The sequence below is a fragment of the Pseudorca crassidens genome, chromosome 6 (genome assembly GCF_039906515.1).
Source record: "Pseudorca crassidens isolate mPseCra1 chromosome 6, mPseCra1.hap1, whole genome shotgun sequence".
Taxonomy (NCBI): Eukaryota; Metazoa; Chordata; class Mammalia; order Artiodactyla; family Delphinidae; genus Pseudorca; species Pseudorca crassidens.
Window position 1 is genome coordinate 42910262 of NC_090301.1, and position 17657 is coordinate 42927918.

General features: G+C 39.6%; 1 protein-coding gene across 3 annotated transcripts in view; it reads right to left on the bottom strand.

The window, feature by feature from the left end:
• Positions 1-17657, bottom strand: part of MYO1B (myosin IB) — a 182526-nt gene that overhangs the window by 40608 nt on the left and 124261 nt on the right. For all 3 annotated transcript variants that reach the window (XM_067741166.1, XM_067741168.1, XM_067741167.1), the window contains exons 9-13: positions 16815-16918; positions 15211-15358; positions 14819-14937; positions 9271-9357; positions 8552-8617 (exon numbers count right to left, since the gene is read on the bottom strand). In XM_067741166.1, coding sequence (XP_067597267.1) covers positions 8552-8617; positions 9271-9357; positions 14819-14937; positions 15211-15358; positions 16815-16918 — 524 coding nt within the window. The remainder of the gene's footprint in view (positions 1-8551; positions 8618-9270; positions 9358-14818; positions 14938-15210; positions 15359-16814; positions 16919-17657) is intronic.

Consider the following 17657-nt stretch of genomic DNA (forward strand, 5'->3'; position numbering starts at 1 on the left):
TTATCACTGACTAATCTTTTAATGTTAAATGTAGTCGAAGATAAAAGTTTCTTTCTTTGTTTTAAATCCTGAAGGTTCTTACTTAAAAGGCACACATTTATCACCAAAACGTTCAACAAATATAGTCCTGGACACAAAGGTCATTCCCCAGTCCCCATTTTCATGTTACGTTTTAAAAACCATGTGTTCCAATCCTCAGAGCTTAACAATTTTGACCAGAGGCTGAAGTCAGTCTGATATAGATGCCTTATAATCAGTATAAGGCCATTTCTTTATGAGGAAGTCTGGCTTTCTCAGTTTGGTAAAATATATCCCTATATAGTGCTACTACCCCAAATTAAAACTTATAAATAAAATTAAAATTTTAGTGACTTATAGGAGATCTTTGGTTGTTTTTAGAAAACAAATTCATGGAGTAAATCCTTTCTGCTATTTAATAGGGCTGTGCCTATGGAGCTATTTAGACAAAATTATGCTAAATTTTCAAATGGCAACTAATGAGGAGAAGGGAGGGGAGAACAACTGGTGTCTCTGACACAGTCTATGGCTGTGAATAGCTGGAGGTACGCTTCCAGAACGGGACTATGAAATACACACAAGCAGATTAGAAACCAGAGGCAAAGCTTCACAATTACAACACAACCTAAGGAGTAAGTCTGAGCTAAAGTAAATTTCCTCTCAATTTTTATAAGTTCTTGTATGAATTCTGTATTTCATATCCACACACAGTTAATCAATGGTCATTTACTGCAAACTTCACACAGTTGGAGAAGCTATTAACACAGGAGCATGCAACAGACCGGCACTGCAAACAGTTCATACTTACTGCATTCTGGTGCACAAAGGGACAGATTACACAAAATGCAGTCAGTTCTCAATTTGCAATAAACTTCTAAAAGTAAACACTCATTGACAGTTATTCATCGGTGCAAATGACAGATTTTATCATCCAGGCTGTATTTCTTTTTTTTTCTTTATTTTTTTGGCTGTGCCCCACAGCTTGTGGGATCTTAGTTCCTCGACCAGAGATTGAACCCAGACCCTCGGCAGTGAAAGTGTGGAGTCCTAACCGCTGGACCACCAGGGAATTCCCCAGGCTATATTTCTGACTTGCACAAAACTTTAGATCGAGATACGTGTCCCATCATCTCAAAAGACAGGAACACGATACCTACGTGTGGTATCTGAATTGGGGTTCTGCTAGGTGAGAGCTATTCAGGATAAAAAACAGTCTGACTGAAATAATATACCATATAACTCGCTGGAAGTCCTAAGGCTTCAGAATCAAATACTTCTAATGCTAAATTATCAGGAAAATAAAATGTGTCTGACACATCCACCCAAAGACTCAGGAACAAAGGCAGTTGGCAGGTCACCGAAAGAGTGAAGAGATTCAGCAAGATCCAGGGCATCCCCCTTTCTCACCACAGCGACCCACGCCTGTGCTGCATGAGCTGTATCCCCCCTTCAAACACAAAAGAGGGAAATGAGAGTGTTCTGAAGACAGCCTAAGAACAAAAACTTGACTCTCTGACCTGATCCTGCTGCTTAAAGAGCAAAAACCAAAATCAACAGCACAATCATTAAGGCCCAAACCAGCTGACTTCCCCACAGAAATACCTCAGTCTCTACTGCAAACCTACCTCACAGCCCCCAAATATGTCATGAATCGTCAGAGCGATACATTATTGCTGAAAATGAAGGCAATCACATTTCCTCTGATTAACGTTTAAGTTGTTGATAGTGCCCAAATGTTTGGGAAATGAGACTTCACAAATCGTTAAAAATAAATTGCAAAAATTTATAATTTGCAGAAAATTAAGGAAATGTCTGGTGACAGTCCATAAACTGCAACCTGCACAGGTCCAATTTCTTCATTTATACAGGCATTAAATATCACGCGGTTTTCCCACTCCCCTTTATAAAACAGCTAAACTGGGTCTAGGAACCGTCACTTGAATATGAAGGCACCAAAGCAACTTGATATTTGGGTGCTTTTTTGGTTTGGCAAGAACTCTGTGGGTGGCTAGCAATCCCCGAGCCGGGCTCGCTCTTGCACACAGCAGTCCCATGAATCAAAGTCTCCAAAGGAGGGCTTCCCTGGTGGCGCAGTGGTTGAGAGTCTGCCTGCCAGTGCAGGGAACACGGGTTCATGCCCCGGTCCGGGAAGATCCCACAATGCCGCGGAGCGGCTGGGCCCGTGAGCCATGGCTGCTGAGCCTGCGCGTCCGGAGCCTGTGCTCCGCAACGGGAGAGGTCCGCGTACCGCAAAAAAAAAAAAAAAAAAAGTCTCCAAAGGAGGAAGTAGGCAGGAGCTGAGTGCTCCCATGAATGACTCACCTCCTCTCCCTCCAGTCTGCTACCCATGCTCCATGCATGGAATTTTTCTCCATTGTCTAAAGAACATTTATCCCTCAAGACTGAGGGATAAACTCATACTCCCAATAAAGTTCATAACTAGTTTATACCCTTAAGTGTCAACCATGAGCTTTCCACTTGGAGTGATTTTGAAAGAGGGATCAAAAGTACTGGCCTGTTACCATATTCGTATATTCTCAGCAAAGAAGGCTAATGACATCTTACGCTCTTTAAGAGAGATATTTAAATCTTATACTCTTTAAAAATAATGTATATTGAAAGGAAGATGTAAAATAAAGGAGGCAGCTCCATCACCGCCATCATTAGGATGGTGGATGGGAAGGAATTTGCAGGTGAATATCATGTAGGAAACGGGTGGGGCGGGGTGTGGCAGTTCAAACACTAAGATCGTGACTTATTTCAGCAAAAAGTACTATTAATTACATATTTAACTGATGTTTCTCATAGCTCAACACTTTCGTCTGAGGTCAAATTTTGGATATAACAAGTTGGGTGGGGGGGTTCCATATTTTACATACAATGTAAAATACATAATATTTTATTTAACGTATTGTGTCTGTTGCATAATAAATGAAATGGTACATTTATCCAAAAGTTATAAAACTTTGTAACAGCACTGTTTCAGAGGAGGTGGGCTATATTACTGCTTTAAAATGTGCTGTTGGTCTTAGCAAAGATTTACTCGGTGGAAAGCCCTTGGGCAGTCCCCATTTATAATGCTGTTCCTACAGAAAAATACAGTGCAATTAACAATCCATTTTTAAAAATTCACAATTTCAAGAAATGGGCCCCAAAACAGGAACCACATTTTTTTTTTTTTTTTTTTTAAGAAAGTAAACTTAAAAAAAATAATCCTCGGGCTTCCCTGGTGGCGCAGTGGTTGAGAGTCCGCCTGCCGATGCAGGGGACATGGGTTCGTGCCCCGGTCCGGGAAGATCCCATAGGCTGCGGAGCGGCTGGGCCCGTGAGCCATGGCCGCTGATCCTGCATGTCCGGAGCCTGTGCTCCGCAGCGGGAGAGGCCACAACAGTGAAAGGCCCACGTACCGCAAAAAAAAAAAAAAAAAAAAAATCCTCAAAATCAGAGAAAAACATTTAATATTAAATATTTTCCTTTTAAGACAGTCACAAAATTGAATGACTGGCTGAAGTTACAAAAAACTTTCCTTTAAATATGTAACATTTTTCTTCTAGGTACATACTCAATTATGGTCAATTTTAGAAAAATATCAATACCATTATAGTGCTCTTAAATATTTTTAAATAGCCTTTGATTTAAAAAGTTAAAGCAACAACACTGATGAACGAGCATATACATCTTATGAACCATATTAATTCTCACCATTTTCGTTCTAAAATCTACTTTAAATTGTCTCCTTTCTCTTCAACTACAAGTTCTCTAGCAAATAAAGGACAAAATTAAAGGCAAAAAACTGGAACAAAAAGTGTTGCCTGTAACTAGAATCAATTTTCTTTTAAAACAATATTTTAGAAAACGAATCCTATAATCATGAGACGAACCTACCAGTTGGTCTTACACTGACCCTTCCCCAACTAATAGATTGTTTTATTTGAAACAATCGTTGCACCTTGCCTATCACACCCTTACTGTATATGGCCACTTTCAACGAGGTTGTAAGGGCAAGATGAATAAGAGTGCCTGAATCCAAATAACTAGCATTTGGCCTGTACAAAACTAGCTCGATCATACGAAAAGTGAAATACTCAGCCACTGCTGTCCTGCTTTGGTCTACAGCACACTAATAGGTTTCCCCAGTAAACCACCTATCCATTCTAATCCATTCTAAGACCTATCAGATAAGTACTTAGAAAAAAGTTGAATCAGATTGCCCAACACCGTTTTGAATTTAATCTCATTTTTTAAAAGAATAGCACTTGTTATTTCATGGAGATGCTATAAATATTCCTCAGAGATCTAAGGCCATGTTTGCAGTTATAAGAATATCCAAACTGAATTGTGTAGAATTGGGAGTATCTGGATTATAATTCTCTGCCTTTGCAAAACTAGATATGTTCTACCAGGATTCATAGCTAGATTTTTCTCCTCAATGAACTTTAATTCACTTTCACCTTATTTTCGGTATCAATGTTCCACTCTAATCTGTTTTCCAAACTGACATCAGATTACACGCGGCCAGCAAGGCAGAGCTATTCACCCAGCTGGCACTGGAATGTTTTGCAGTCAAATGCATGTGTCATCATCCCATGGTTTAATGCATCAGTTTCCCTCTTCCGTTTAGAGAGAGACGAAAGTAAATGAAAGGTTTTCACCAGCTCAGCTGAAAAACGTTCTCATGGGAACTGTCAGTCGGGTCAAGAGGCAGAATTAGAAACATTCAAAAAAATTTCTTCTAGTGTCCTGTCCCATTTTTAAAGTGATGCCCAGGGCTCTCCAAAAGGCAGGATCTTAATTCCTGCAGTCAATTTTCGCTGAAGAAGAAAGGCAGAATTTTCTCTATGATCTATCAGTTTATTTTCACTTGAGTGGACAATATCATAGAAATTTTCATTTTTGCACTGATTTGAATACCTCCTCTTGAGTCACACTCTGAGCCCTTGCACTTCAGCTTATGGTACTTTTAAGTCCTTAATTATATGCGTTCCTAATGTTCAACCCTACGAGCTTTGACATTTCCATGTGTTCCAATTTTGCTGAGAATCCAGGAAAATGTATGATAGCATCTGGGGTATTTATGTGAATAAATTAAAAGAAAAAAAACCTTTCTACTTCTGTATCAAAAACCAGGTAAAAGTATCTTAAAAGTGCCCAACCAAATCTCTACTCTGCCTTCCCCCCAAATAAGTTTATTTATAAAATAAATAATACATAAATAGATTATTGAAAATCAAGATGTTTGGAAGATTAACTGAGGAGGTTTAGACAGGAAAATGGAGAGAACAGTTAACTATCATGAAAAACAAATCCGAATTCTCGCAAGAAACTGGGGAAAAAGAACCCCAAAGCATTTATTGCATGGAGAAGGAAAACTAACTTCTAAAGATTTTATGGCCATCATAAGATTTGCTGTAGACATATGAATGGTTGGATTTGGCCTTGGCTGAAAGGTCTGCTTAAAAAGAGTAAAAATGTAACCTGCTTGGTTTTAGGAATATTACATATACACAGATTAGGTTTAGGTTAAGATGAAGTGTGGGTGATGTAGGATGTTTTACAAGGGCATCTCATGCAGAGGTCAAACGGCAAGAACACCACATATGTTTGGAATTTACAGTTCACGCTGAAGATTCCCATTTACAAGAGCAGCTGGTCTCAACCTTGACGGCACACTGGAACTACCTGGGAGCTTTAAAATACCGCCGCTCTGGCTGCACATCCTGAGGTTCTGATTTATCGGTCTGGGGTGTGGCCCAGACAGCTGAACTTTCAAAAGTTCCCCAGGTGATTCCAACATGCAGCTAAGTTTGAGAAGTACTGAACTGGAGTGTATTCTTCTGAAGAAAGGAGGAAGACTGTTTAGAAACATAATGCAAGCATTTTCATGAAGTCCATAACTGTAACAAGGTTGAGAAAAATGGTGATATAACTTGCAGAAGGAAAGGATGTTCAGAAAGACACATTTGTAGAGAAACTTGAATTAACCATAAGTGAAAAATATTCCTGGATTGCTAAAGGGTGTTTCGCTTAGTGCAGGTTACAGGATGTTTCCACTTGGAACATCTAAATTCTGTTCTGATTAGGTCTGTAGCAAACACTTTTTAAAAGTAATCTAGTTTCCTGATTAGAGCTTCCTACCAAATAGGATGTGTCCTCAGCTAGCAACAGAACCACCATCTTAGGTCCAAGACCATAAGCTCCATGCAGGCAAGGAACATCTTTGCCTTGCTTACCACTGGCATCTGGCTCACAGTAGGCACTGAATAAATACTGGGGAAATGACTCCCTCACTTATACATGGTCAAATTGCTCATGAGGTTTAACTCAGTTCCCTGAGGGCTGTGTGTGTCTCTTTTCCCATGGCTAATTAGATCTTACTGGAAGATGAAGCCAAGCCAATGTCCCATCATGACCCATTATCCTATAAAAAAAGAAAAAGTTTCCGGGCTTCCCTGGTGGCGCAGTGGTTGAGAGTCCGCCTGCCGATGCAGGGGACACGGGTTCGTGCCCCGGTCCGGGAAGATCCCACATGCTGCGGAGCGGCTGGGCCCGTGAGCCATGGCCGCTGAGCCTGCGCGTCTGGAGCCTGTGCTCCACAATGGGAGAGGCCACAACAGTGAGAGGCCCGCGTACCGCAAAAAAAAAAAAAAAAAAGTTTCCATGTATTGTGACATGATATTAAGCACCTGCCCATTGACAAGGATCAACACATTTTTTTCTGGCAAAATAAAAATAAAATCAGTTTCTTTGATTTTAGAAATATCATTGAATACATCTCCCCCCCCCCCCCCCCCGCAACTTTCTAGTGAGATCTCTGCTTTTGCCCTATTCATGAAACACCTAAATAAAGATCAGCAATGTGCCAGGTAAGAAATCTCTTTCCCTGCCAACTGTAAAGAATGACTTTAGCATTTAGTGCCCATTTAGTGACAGTAACCTGAGGTCTTGCTAGAAAGAAACTAATTTTAGCACCATGACTTCTGAGTCTACTCCAGCAATCCTCCTAACTCACAAATCTCAAATTCTTCCTCTTACCAAGGGACTGGAAGCTTTCCTTTCCAGAGTCTGCTAAAGGGACACCAATATAAGCAGACATTGTGCTGAAGGGGAGTTTTCCAGGGCAGCCCGAAGCACAAGTGTCCCGCACACTCTGCTACCAGCACACAGATGAACTCCGGGAAGGCTCCCCGTGCTGCCCAGGAGCTTAGAATGATGCCAAAGGTGCAGAAATAGGGAGCATCAGAGACTTAAAGCATTTGGTTTTTTTCCTTATTTCCAGATACCGGGAACCATGTGAGTTTGGGGAGAAAAGTGAGGAAAAGCCCTGTAGAAGACCTTTTATTATTTATCAAGGAGGTCTAAGCTTTAGATCCTGAGTCTGACATTTAGTAGCCATGTAACCTTGAGATAGTTACTTGACCTTCAAAGCCTCACTTCTTCTATAAAATAAAAATAATAATAGCAGCTAATTCATGAGACTGTGATGGCAATTAAATCAGACAACATACATAACACCACAATCCTTGCATATAGTCAGCCCTCAATAATTATTTACCACTAGCTATTAAATATGGGACATGATAAAGCAAGGCACAGGCGCTATCCCCAAAACAAATGTTCTAAGGAAAAGGCATTTACTAGAAAGGCCTGGCTGAGCTGCAGGAAATGGGCTGATGTTTTTTCTATGACTCTGTGAACCTGATAACTTGAAACATGTCAATCCTTTGGGTGGTCATTCTGGGTAGGGCCTGGTTGTTTAAAGGAATTCACAAATTACTTACGGGGAGAGTTAAGAAAGGAGAAGCCTGATCTACTCGTTATTTTCCTGAACCAAACTGAAGTACCACTGCTAAAAGTGAGAATAAGAGTTTTAAAAGCTCCTTAAAACGGCTTCTAAATGTCAGAGTTAGCAAGGGGGTGAACAGGAAATTCTAATATAAGTCTACAATGTTTAAATATTTAACTTGAAATAAGCATGGAGTCTTTTTTAAAATTTCATTATGAACCTCAGCAGAAATTTTTTTTCAAGCTTTGCAGCAGAACTCAAAAGATCACAGTTGTATGACACCTGGATAAGACCCAACAAATCATCTAATACAGAACCTCTCTGCCTGAGTCCAACAGAGGTGAAGTGACCAGCTCTGGCCAGGCCATAAGCTCTGGTTCTCCCAACTCCTGGCTTTTTTCATGGCACCAGCCTACTTCACTTTCAAGCAACCTACAAATGAACAAATGACTACAGACATAATGTCCGTATACCTTGTTGGAAATTTCACAGTAAGAATTTTGAATCTGCATTCTAAAAGTCAAGTACTAATACAAGGAAGTCTTTTTAAATAGCCCTGTCTCCAAAATGCTGGATCTCAGCACTTAAAACACACACACACACACACACACACACTTTGTTACATCTTTACAAAAGTTATTTGTAGATTCAAACATTTAATTATATTAAATGTTGTCTATAGAATGCATGATTTAATCTCCAAACTGTTCTACATTAACAAAGATAATACCAAAAAAAAAAGCAGCTCACCTCAAAAATTTCGAAGCCATAAATGTCCAAAACACCCATGACCTTCTTTCTCACTTTTGTTTGTGCCTTAAAAATAGTTTCAAATTGAAGGGTTAACTTAAGCATGAAATATAACACTAAAAGCATACCAAGGAATATAGACATATATTACAAGTTAATTGTGTTTCAGACCTAGAAGAATATAATTTAGTTGTTTTTAAATGTATGAGAGAGGACGCTGGTATGGAATCTTCCAGAAATCTTAATAGATGACTTATTTAAAGAAGGCATGACTAAGGCCTTCTTTATTAGATGCTTAATTATAAAAAAGAGATCACTGAATCTTATAACAGGTAGGGTCTTTCAAAATCCCCTAGTCCAATACCCTCATTTACTGAAGAACATATTAGTAGCTAGAGAGGTGAAGTGACCTCTTCAGCCAAGTGTGTACAACTAGTTAGTAGATCAGTCACAACCAGGACCTGGGATGCTGTCTCTCACAGTTACTCTGCAAATACCATTAAACTATTCACCAGTGAGATTTCTTATAACACACACGGCAAAACAAAATAGGTAGAATCACTGACAAATTTCAATCCTAAACAAGGTAAATTCTTTTCAAGGAACAATCTCTGTAAGTGGTAATCAATTACCTGATTATAAAATTAAAGTATCTTTAACGTGTATACTCTGAATACCATTTATTATAACTGAGTTATTTGTTTATAGAGATTCAGTACCTTAATGCTTTCATTGATTCGATTTACCAACCATGAAAACAACCTGCTGTAGAGGTTTTTAGCCAGAGCATCACGGGCATAATAAGCCTATTAAAAAGAAAAAGAAAAACGCAATATCTGCAATTACCACAATGCTTAATTTCAATAAAATAATGAAGTTTTTAAAAAGATACCGAAAGCTCTTTTATTTCAAATTTCTTTTCAAGAGCGTTTTTATTGTACTGTGGATGAACAGTCAAGCCATTAAGAAAATTGGGCAAATTGTTTATACCCAGTTATTATACTTTTCCACATCCCAGGAAATTAATTTTAAATATTGCAAAAGCTTTCACCACAAAGATATTAATCTCAATGTTATGGAACAGAGAAAAATCACAGGCAATTTAGAAGTCCAACAACAGGGGCAGAGTAAAATAAATAAAGAAGCACCTATTGGGCGGGAAGTTACACAGTCACCACAGAATGATAGTTATAAAAATTAGATAATGAAATGAAAAAAATCCTTGTTATGTTTTGTGACAATAAAAAATTATATATTTATTATAATAACAACTATTTTCTTTAAGCTACTACATGTAGGAAACTCAAAAGGATATACATTAAAATGGTTTTGACTGATGGGACCTGTAAATATTTTTCATCATTCAATCTTCTGAGCATTCAAAAAAAATCTTTTGTAATAAGCAGTAAAACAATACATTGTTGGATAATACTTTGTATAATAAAAATAAAGTCCTTTTACTTGCTTATCTATTTGTTTGAAGGCTGTTCATAGCTACTTGACAAAGAAGAGGTAGAAGACATATATGTCTCTCTGACCTTGACTTAGAGTGCAAAGGCTGGAGAAAAGTTGGGTTTGGTCAGGAGAACCTAATAGCCCTTAAACATATTGGGTGCCGAGGGTGTGCAGGAAGTACTAATTATATGTCTGAAACCAGTGCTCCGGGGGAGGCCTGGAGATGGGCGGCAGCAGCCTGAGAAGTAACGGGCCCCAGGGGAGGAAAGAAGAGGTTTTGCTGCTGTCTTCAACACTGGACATATGTGTGTGTTTCATTGCTTATAAGTAGAAAGTTGGGCATTACAGTTAAAGTAAACCATTATATTTTTATTTTATAAAGAACACAATTTACTGGATTATGTGAAAATTCTTTCTCTGCAATTCTTCCTAAATGAAGTGTAACAATTTAAAAAACAGATTCACTCCCTGTTGCAGGCAATGTACTGCAGCTGGAAAGAGAGTACCTTTTCCCTTCATCTGATACTTCCGTGCTAATCCCAAACCTTGCTCGCTAAGTCTCAGGCAGCTACTCCAATGAAGGTTAGAAAATCCACCCAGAAGTTGGTAAAAAATAGAGCCTGACTGTCCAATGCTAAACATGGACATGGAGGGGGGTGGGAGGGTGGGTAAATAATTCCACAGCAGAAAATGTATGTAAAATGCTGACACAAAGAAAGAAGCCTTAATTAAGATGGATATCCTTTCTCCAATACCCTTTCTTCTAGTTTTTATTTTCTTGAAATAGAAAATTTAAGTGCCTACAGCAGTACCTGGCACATAGTAAGTCTACAGGTATGCTTATAATTATGATTTTTGAAGTATCCTCATTCTCTACTACTGCCTCATGAGCCTAAATAATTCTTTCTTAATCCTTTCCCTTTTCTTCTTGTAAATTCAAGTTATCTCCAAACACTACTTATTTGTAAACAGACCCTATTTCATCATCACGTCATCCAGCCTTCTTACTTGTGTGCTATCTGCTTCCAACAAACCACCATTTCAGTATGCAACTGAACTAACAGTGACCACTTATTCTGGTAAATGGCTTTATAATTTTTAAAGTGTATCCACAGACAATATTAATCTTCCTTGCTTTCCTTCAAATACTTATTCCAGAAGTCTCAAATTCAGATGCTTTCAGGGACTGAACAACAGAAATGAACGGGAAATAGTGGGATCTTTGGGGGCTGGAGACTGCATTCCAGGTTAAAGGCACTCAAATTCAAAATTTAAAAAGCAAGCTAACAACAAAACAGAAAAAACAAAAAACTACCCTTTCCTCAAATATTCATCAAATAAAATATGCCTATTGAGCTACATCTGGCTGCAGGGGCTGTCACTTGGCTACCTGTAACTTCTTGAGTCTGATTCGTGCCACCTCATCTCCACAATAATATCCTCCAAAGTAAGGGCAGGAAGGGTTACTCCCATTTAAGGATCACGGACAAGGTGCGTAGAAATGAGGGAAGACACCGAGGATGCTGACTTGCCATCTCAGATTCTAAGCACAAATGAAAAGACTGAGTTTCTGCAGCTGATGAAGCTCTTAGAGAAAGATCCCAGGTGGAATTGCTTCCGTGATGACCACTCTCAGGCAAGCCCAGGTCAGTATGGTAACTGGAGACACGGAGATGCACACATGTGGGGTCCGCCCTCCGGGAGCTTACAGCAGAATGCGGGAGGTCAAACCAAGGAGTCAAACAATCAAAGGGCAGGTTCCAAGGGAGTTTGCAGGAGAAAAAGGAGTTCAGAGAAGGAAGACTCTGGGGCCTATGTGATCAAGGAAGGCTTTCTGGATGAGGTGCAATTAAAGGACCATTTAGACAGCAGAAGGAATTAGCAATGACATGAGCAGCACGGGGGATAAGCAAAGGGTTAGGGCTAGGTAAAATAAGGTAACAATAAGCATGGCATTTAGAGAACCAGCAGGGAATCAACTGAGAAAAGTCATTTTGGGTCAGATGACAGAGGACCTTGGAAGCCAAGGAGGGAGTATGTGGTAGAAGCTGAATAGTAACTCTGCCTGGAGTTTCTGTTATTTCAATATTAGTCATTCTATCTGGGGAAAGATCTAAATGCCTTGAGGAAAATGAGGCATGGGGCAATAAAGATGATAATGGGGCCCAAGAATTGAAGCTATGAGGAAAAGTTAATAGAACAAATCACATCTCGTAGAATCAAAATCTTCTAGGCAATAAGATCGGTAGAAACAAATACTCTGAACCCTACATTAAAAAAAACTTGAAAAAGGAGCTGAATAATCAAAGATCTGAAGCCAAACTCTTTTATGCCAAAGGTTAAAAGAATGTGGAAAAGTTCTACCGAGTGATGCAAGGTGACTCAAGCTTACCAAAGTAAGAGGCACCTGGGCCTGGTTTCTGTAGAGGATGATTAAAAAGCAAGAGTAAAACACACAATAAAAACAGACAAAAATATATCCATGTACATATCCCATATATATCCACATATATTCCATATATGTATGAAATATTCCTAAAGGGCCTCTTAGATGTTTTCTCATCGCATCACTATGTACTTCACAATCTCCACTCTGGCTACTGAAATGTTCTCAAAATGTGACTTCTGGATGGACCACCATGGCAGCAGCATCACCTCTGAACTTGTCAGAAATGCCAGTTCTTCGGGCCTACCACAAACCTACTGAACCAAACACTCTGGGGGTATGGCCTGCAAACCGTGTTTAAGAAACCCTCCAGGTGATTCCGATGCACCCTCAAGTTTGAGAACCACTGCTGCAGACGCGCCACTTGGACACCAAACGTAACCTTTCCAGCCACGTTGCTTTGAATCCTCTTCACATATCTAAAGCCATAGCCAAGCCTGATCAACCCTTTTCCTGATATGTACTCCAAACCTGGCTCCTCTCACTGTTTTCTTTTTGAAATGCTGTTTCACCCATTCTTTATACATCTAAATCCTTCAAAGTCTGGCTCAGAAACTATTTTCTGCGAAAGTCCTTTTTAATCCCTTACGTCCCTACTAACAGTCTACGGGGGGGCTTGTGCTGTGCAGGCTCTCAACAAACTTTCCTTGATGAGGTAAGTGACTCACCATCTGACTTTGAGTGAGTGAGGGGGACGGGGACAGACGTGACGGCAGTAGTAGTAACTTAGAAAGAAGGACACATGACAGTTATAGCTAGAAACTTTATGTATACATCAAACTAACATATGCATAAAGGTACAGTATTTCCATAACCCAAATCCCTCACCTAAAATAAGAAATCAAAGTTGAAAGAAAGTTAAAGGTGTGTAGGCATTCTTGGGTTACTAGGAAAGACTAGGCCAGAGCAGTAGAGAGGAAGATTAAACCCAATCTACTGTCTTAAGTTTAAGGCTACTTGCAAGGAGGATGAGAATACAGTTGGACAAAATAGGCCTGAGTGGGAAAAGTCCGGAATTAGTCATTTAATTCTAGGCCAGATGAGCACTGACTGGTGGGACAATGTCTAAACCATAGAACAAAGGGTTTACACTGAAAGGGTCTCCACAAGCTCCTAGGTATACATGCATGCATGTATACACCTGTTCATCCATTTTGAACCAAAGGAGAGAAGACACAAGCAACTCAGATTTGTGTCTTAGAAAGATTTCATTGGCCTAAGTGTGGAGGCTGGAGGGGGAACAGTCAGAAAGGCAGCGAAGCCAGTTTGGCCTCTTGACCACAGCCAGCTTCCCCCACTGCCTTCTGCAAATCAATAAGTGGCAATTCCATTTTCCTAGTTGCTTGGGCCAAAAATGTTGAGGGTCATCCTTGACTCTTCTCTTTCTTTCATATCACACATATCAAGGCATCAGCAAGTCCTGTTGTCTCCACTTTCAAAACATATCCAGAGGTGACCACTTCTTGTTCCACTGCCACCACCTGGTTCAAAAGCCACCATCATCTCTGGGTTAGCACACAACTGTGTGCTCCCCTGTGCTATGAATGTCTGTGTCCTCTCACCCCCAAACCCATATTGCTGAAGCCCTACTCCCTAATGCAGTGGTATTTGGAGGTGGAGCCTTTAGATTTAGATTAGATTAGATTTAGATGTGGTCATGAGGGTGAAGTCCCCATGATGGGACTGGTACCCTTATAAAGGGATGAAGACATCAAAGCTCACTTGCTTGCTCTCTCTCTCTGCCATGTGAGGACACAGTAAGAAGGGAGCTGTCTGTAAATCAAGAAGACGGCCCTTACCAAGAATTCGACCCTGTTGGCACCCTGATCCCAGGCATCTAGCCTCCAGAACTGAGAGAAATAAATGTTTTTTGCTTAAGCCACCCAGTCTACGGTACGCTGTTATAGCAGCCAAAGTGACTAAGATGCCCGTCTGTCCCCTACACTCTGCTCTCTACGTTGCAGCCAGAATGACTCCTTAAAATACAATGCAGATCATACCACCCATGCTCAAAACTCTCCAGCCACTTCTCAGCTCACTCGACTTCTCTGCCCCCAACACTATGGATGTCCCTTGCTCTGCTCTACTGTTTTCTCTTTGCCGCCTGCACTTACCACCTGCTAGCTTGCTATATACATTTATTTATTAGGTCTACTGCTTTGGCTCCTTCTGCCAAAATTTTAAGCTCCATATGGGCAGGGATCTTTATCTGTTTAGGTTACCCTGTGTCCCTAGTGCCTAGAACGATGCCTAGAAAACAGCATGACAGTTAAGATAATAATCTAAAAAATAAAATTTTTGTTTCCACTTATATAAAAATACCACAGACTTTAAAAACTCCCTTCCAGACATTATGTTTCACCCACCTGAGCCACGTTCAGTGTAGTTGAAACTTTCTCTTGCTTGGCCTCAACTGTTCGGAAACTGAAGGCTCGCTCTAGGACTGACTGGTCAATGCCGGTCAGCTCGCAAATTTCTTTTAACTCTGTTGTGCGGGAATGGACAAACAGTGACTGCATATCTGCTGTTCATAATCACTTTCAAGGCTTACACTGTTCTTTCTAAATCGTTTTCAAACCCAACAGTGTAAAATATATAAATCAAAAGACTTCAGACTGAGCTGTAATTATGTTTCTGCTCGATTTCACTAGAAAGCCTTTTCAACTCAGTGAAAAGCAAGCTTTACTTTCTATATTAAAAACTGGGCAGAAGTTCAAAGCCAGTTTTGCTAAACAGGGTCTGTCCTCTGCTGACTTACCATTTTTATCTTTGATCTTGCTTTCATCTAAGCCATTCACTCGTGATTCGGGCTTGAACTCGATGTTCCCCAGCTTCAACACCGCGGCCACCACCTCCAACACGGACTCAACTTCGTGGTCCATGAAACCCACAATCTGCATGGCATTCTGGGGAGGGGGGGAAAGCACCTGTTTTCTTTCTGTAGCTCTTTATTATTTTTTAAAAATAAATCATATAACAGATTCGGCTCTGAAAAAAAACAAAAATAACAACAACAACAAAAAGACAAAGTGTCCTGGAATAAACTTTCCAAAAGACAAACCTATTAAGAGACCTGAAATAGCACCAATGTGGGGCTCTATCTTGTTCAGTGGCTTCAAGCTCTGATTCAAGGAGCCCTGGGGTACTTCACGGGCTGTGGCAAAGGGGGCATGTAAAGAGGAAGACAGAGGGAGAGAAGGCTGAGAGCTGAGCCCTGGGTTCCCACTCTGACTCCAAACAAACAGCTTTCATGACCCCCTACAAAAAAAAACCTCTTCGTTTATTTTACGTACGAGAAAAACTGTAGTTTGCAAAGGTGAAGTGCCTGATTCCACAAACTATGGATAACACAGAACATTCGTCCAGTCATAAATTTTTATTGAGTGCCAATGATTTGCCAGGCAAAGCAGTTATGGAACTGGTCCTGAACTCAAGTCTTAAAATCATGTCCAGGAGTCAAACAGGTTTCCGTAAGAGAATGTTGAGACAATTTTAAAAAATGATACTCTTAAGAAATGCTTTCTTGTTAAGAATAGCCCAGCTTGCTCGCTTCCTTATTTACTTTATCTCTCTCTGTCTCTCTATCTACCTACCTATCTGTCTATCTAACTATTTACAGTGACTAGGTTACATAGTAATGGGAGTGCTGTAAGATTTTTTGTTCTAGAAAATTTCAAACGTATATAAAAGTCTAAAGAGCAGGAAAAGAACCCCATGTTATTTTCACTCACCCCCAAAGATGAACCGATTCCAGTCTTATTTTACCTATAATCTAACCTATCCCCCCCATCACCACTATCACAGCTCTCTCATTTAGAAGTAAATAACAGTTATCAGATCACGTCCTATAGAAGTAATTTTCCAAGTGTCTCATAAACATAGAATGTAGAGTATAATTTAAAATAATTTCTTTTCTAATGAACACAAATGCTAATTATTCTGGTTTATGCATGATTTTTTGAAAACTGTATATAAACATGACTTTCTGTCTGAAAAACAGATTTGACTTAACATGACTGTAGGACAGGTTTACATGCGGAATTTAACTACTGAGTTTGGCTATAAAGACATTTGGAATTTCAGTACAATACTAAAAGTTAAACCCCAAGATAATATAATAAGAAAGCTCCTTTTGACAAACAGTAAAACTGCGTGCTCCAGTAAAGCATGGCCTTCTCGATACTACAGGATTTTTGAGCTAATAAAAAATCAAACTAATAAAAATAAAACAAATTCTTCTATAATTCTAAAACCTCAGGGAGCATGAGTTATACATCAAAGAAAACTCAGAATTATTACCAATTCTGATTGAGCAATATAGTGTTACCCATTTTAAAGAGTAATAAGAGGGTTACATCTTACCCTAACGGTTCTGAAATTTGCTGCGTCGTCCACTCCATTAACTTTGGCAGAGTCCAGACTCAGGTAATTGTATCTGCTGAAATCCCGCTCAAGTTTAAGCTTATCTATTGAATCACACATACAAGTTTATAAGGTACTTCAACCAATCTAATCATCTTCAATATCTCATCCCCTTAACGCTTCAGATAAAAAGATTTCACACTATGCATTCAAGCAATAGAACAAAAATTGATACCCAAAGATCAGTATTTTTCTAAAATCACCTTTATCACCATTGTACATATTTCAAACTCTGCTTGTTTTTACATGTATTCTTATCGAGACAGGTTCTTTACAAACTTTGATAATATAAAGTATCTTCAACGTACTATTTCCTTATAACGTACGATGTCTGCCCAGGGATTCCCCCACTGCTGGACGTTTGGATTTTCTCCAGTTTATAATAACAAATAAAGGACAGTGATAAATGTCTTCACACAGAATGTTTCTTTGGATTCTTTTGAATTATTTCATTGGGTATATTCCAAAAAGTGGTGCACCTGGGCGGTAGGCTCTGATCATTTTATGACTTATTCTGCTTTGCCAATTAGTCCCCCCAGGAAGAAGTCCTCACTTTGAAGTGACACCCACAAGCTCTAAGCAGATCAGTGCCTGACAACTCTGCCAGCTTTATCCTCTTTAATAACTTTTGCTAATACATGTGTGGTGAACACTTCAGTGCTGTTTCAATTTACATTTGTCAATAATTAGTAAGGATGATTTTTCCCCCCCAGTGTGTTGACTTTCCATAGCTCTTCTTGTTTGAACTACTTGCTCAAAACTTTTCATCACTTAGCTATTGCC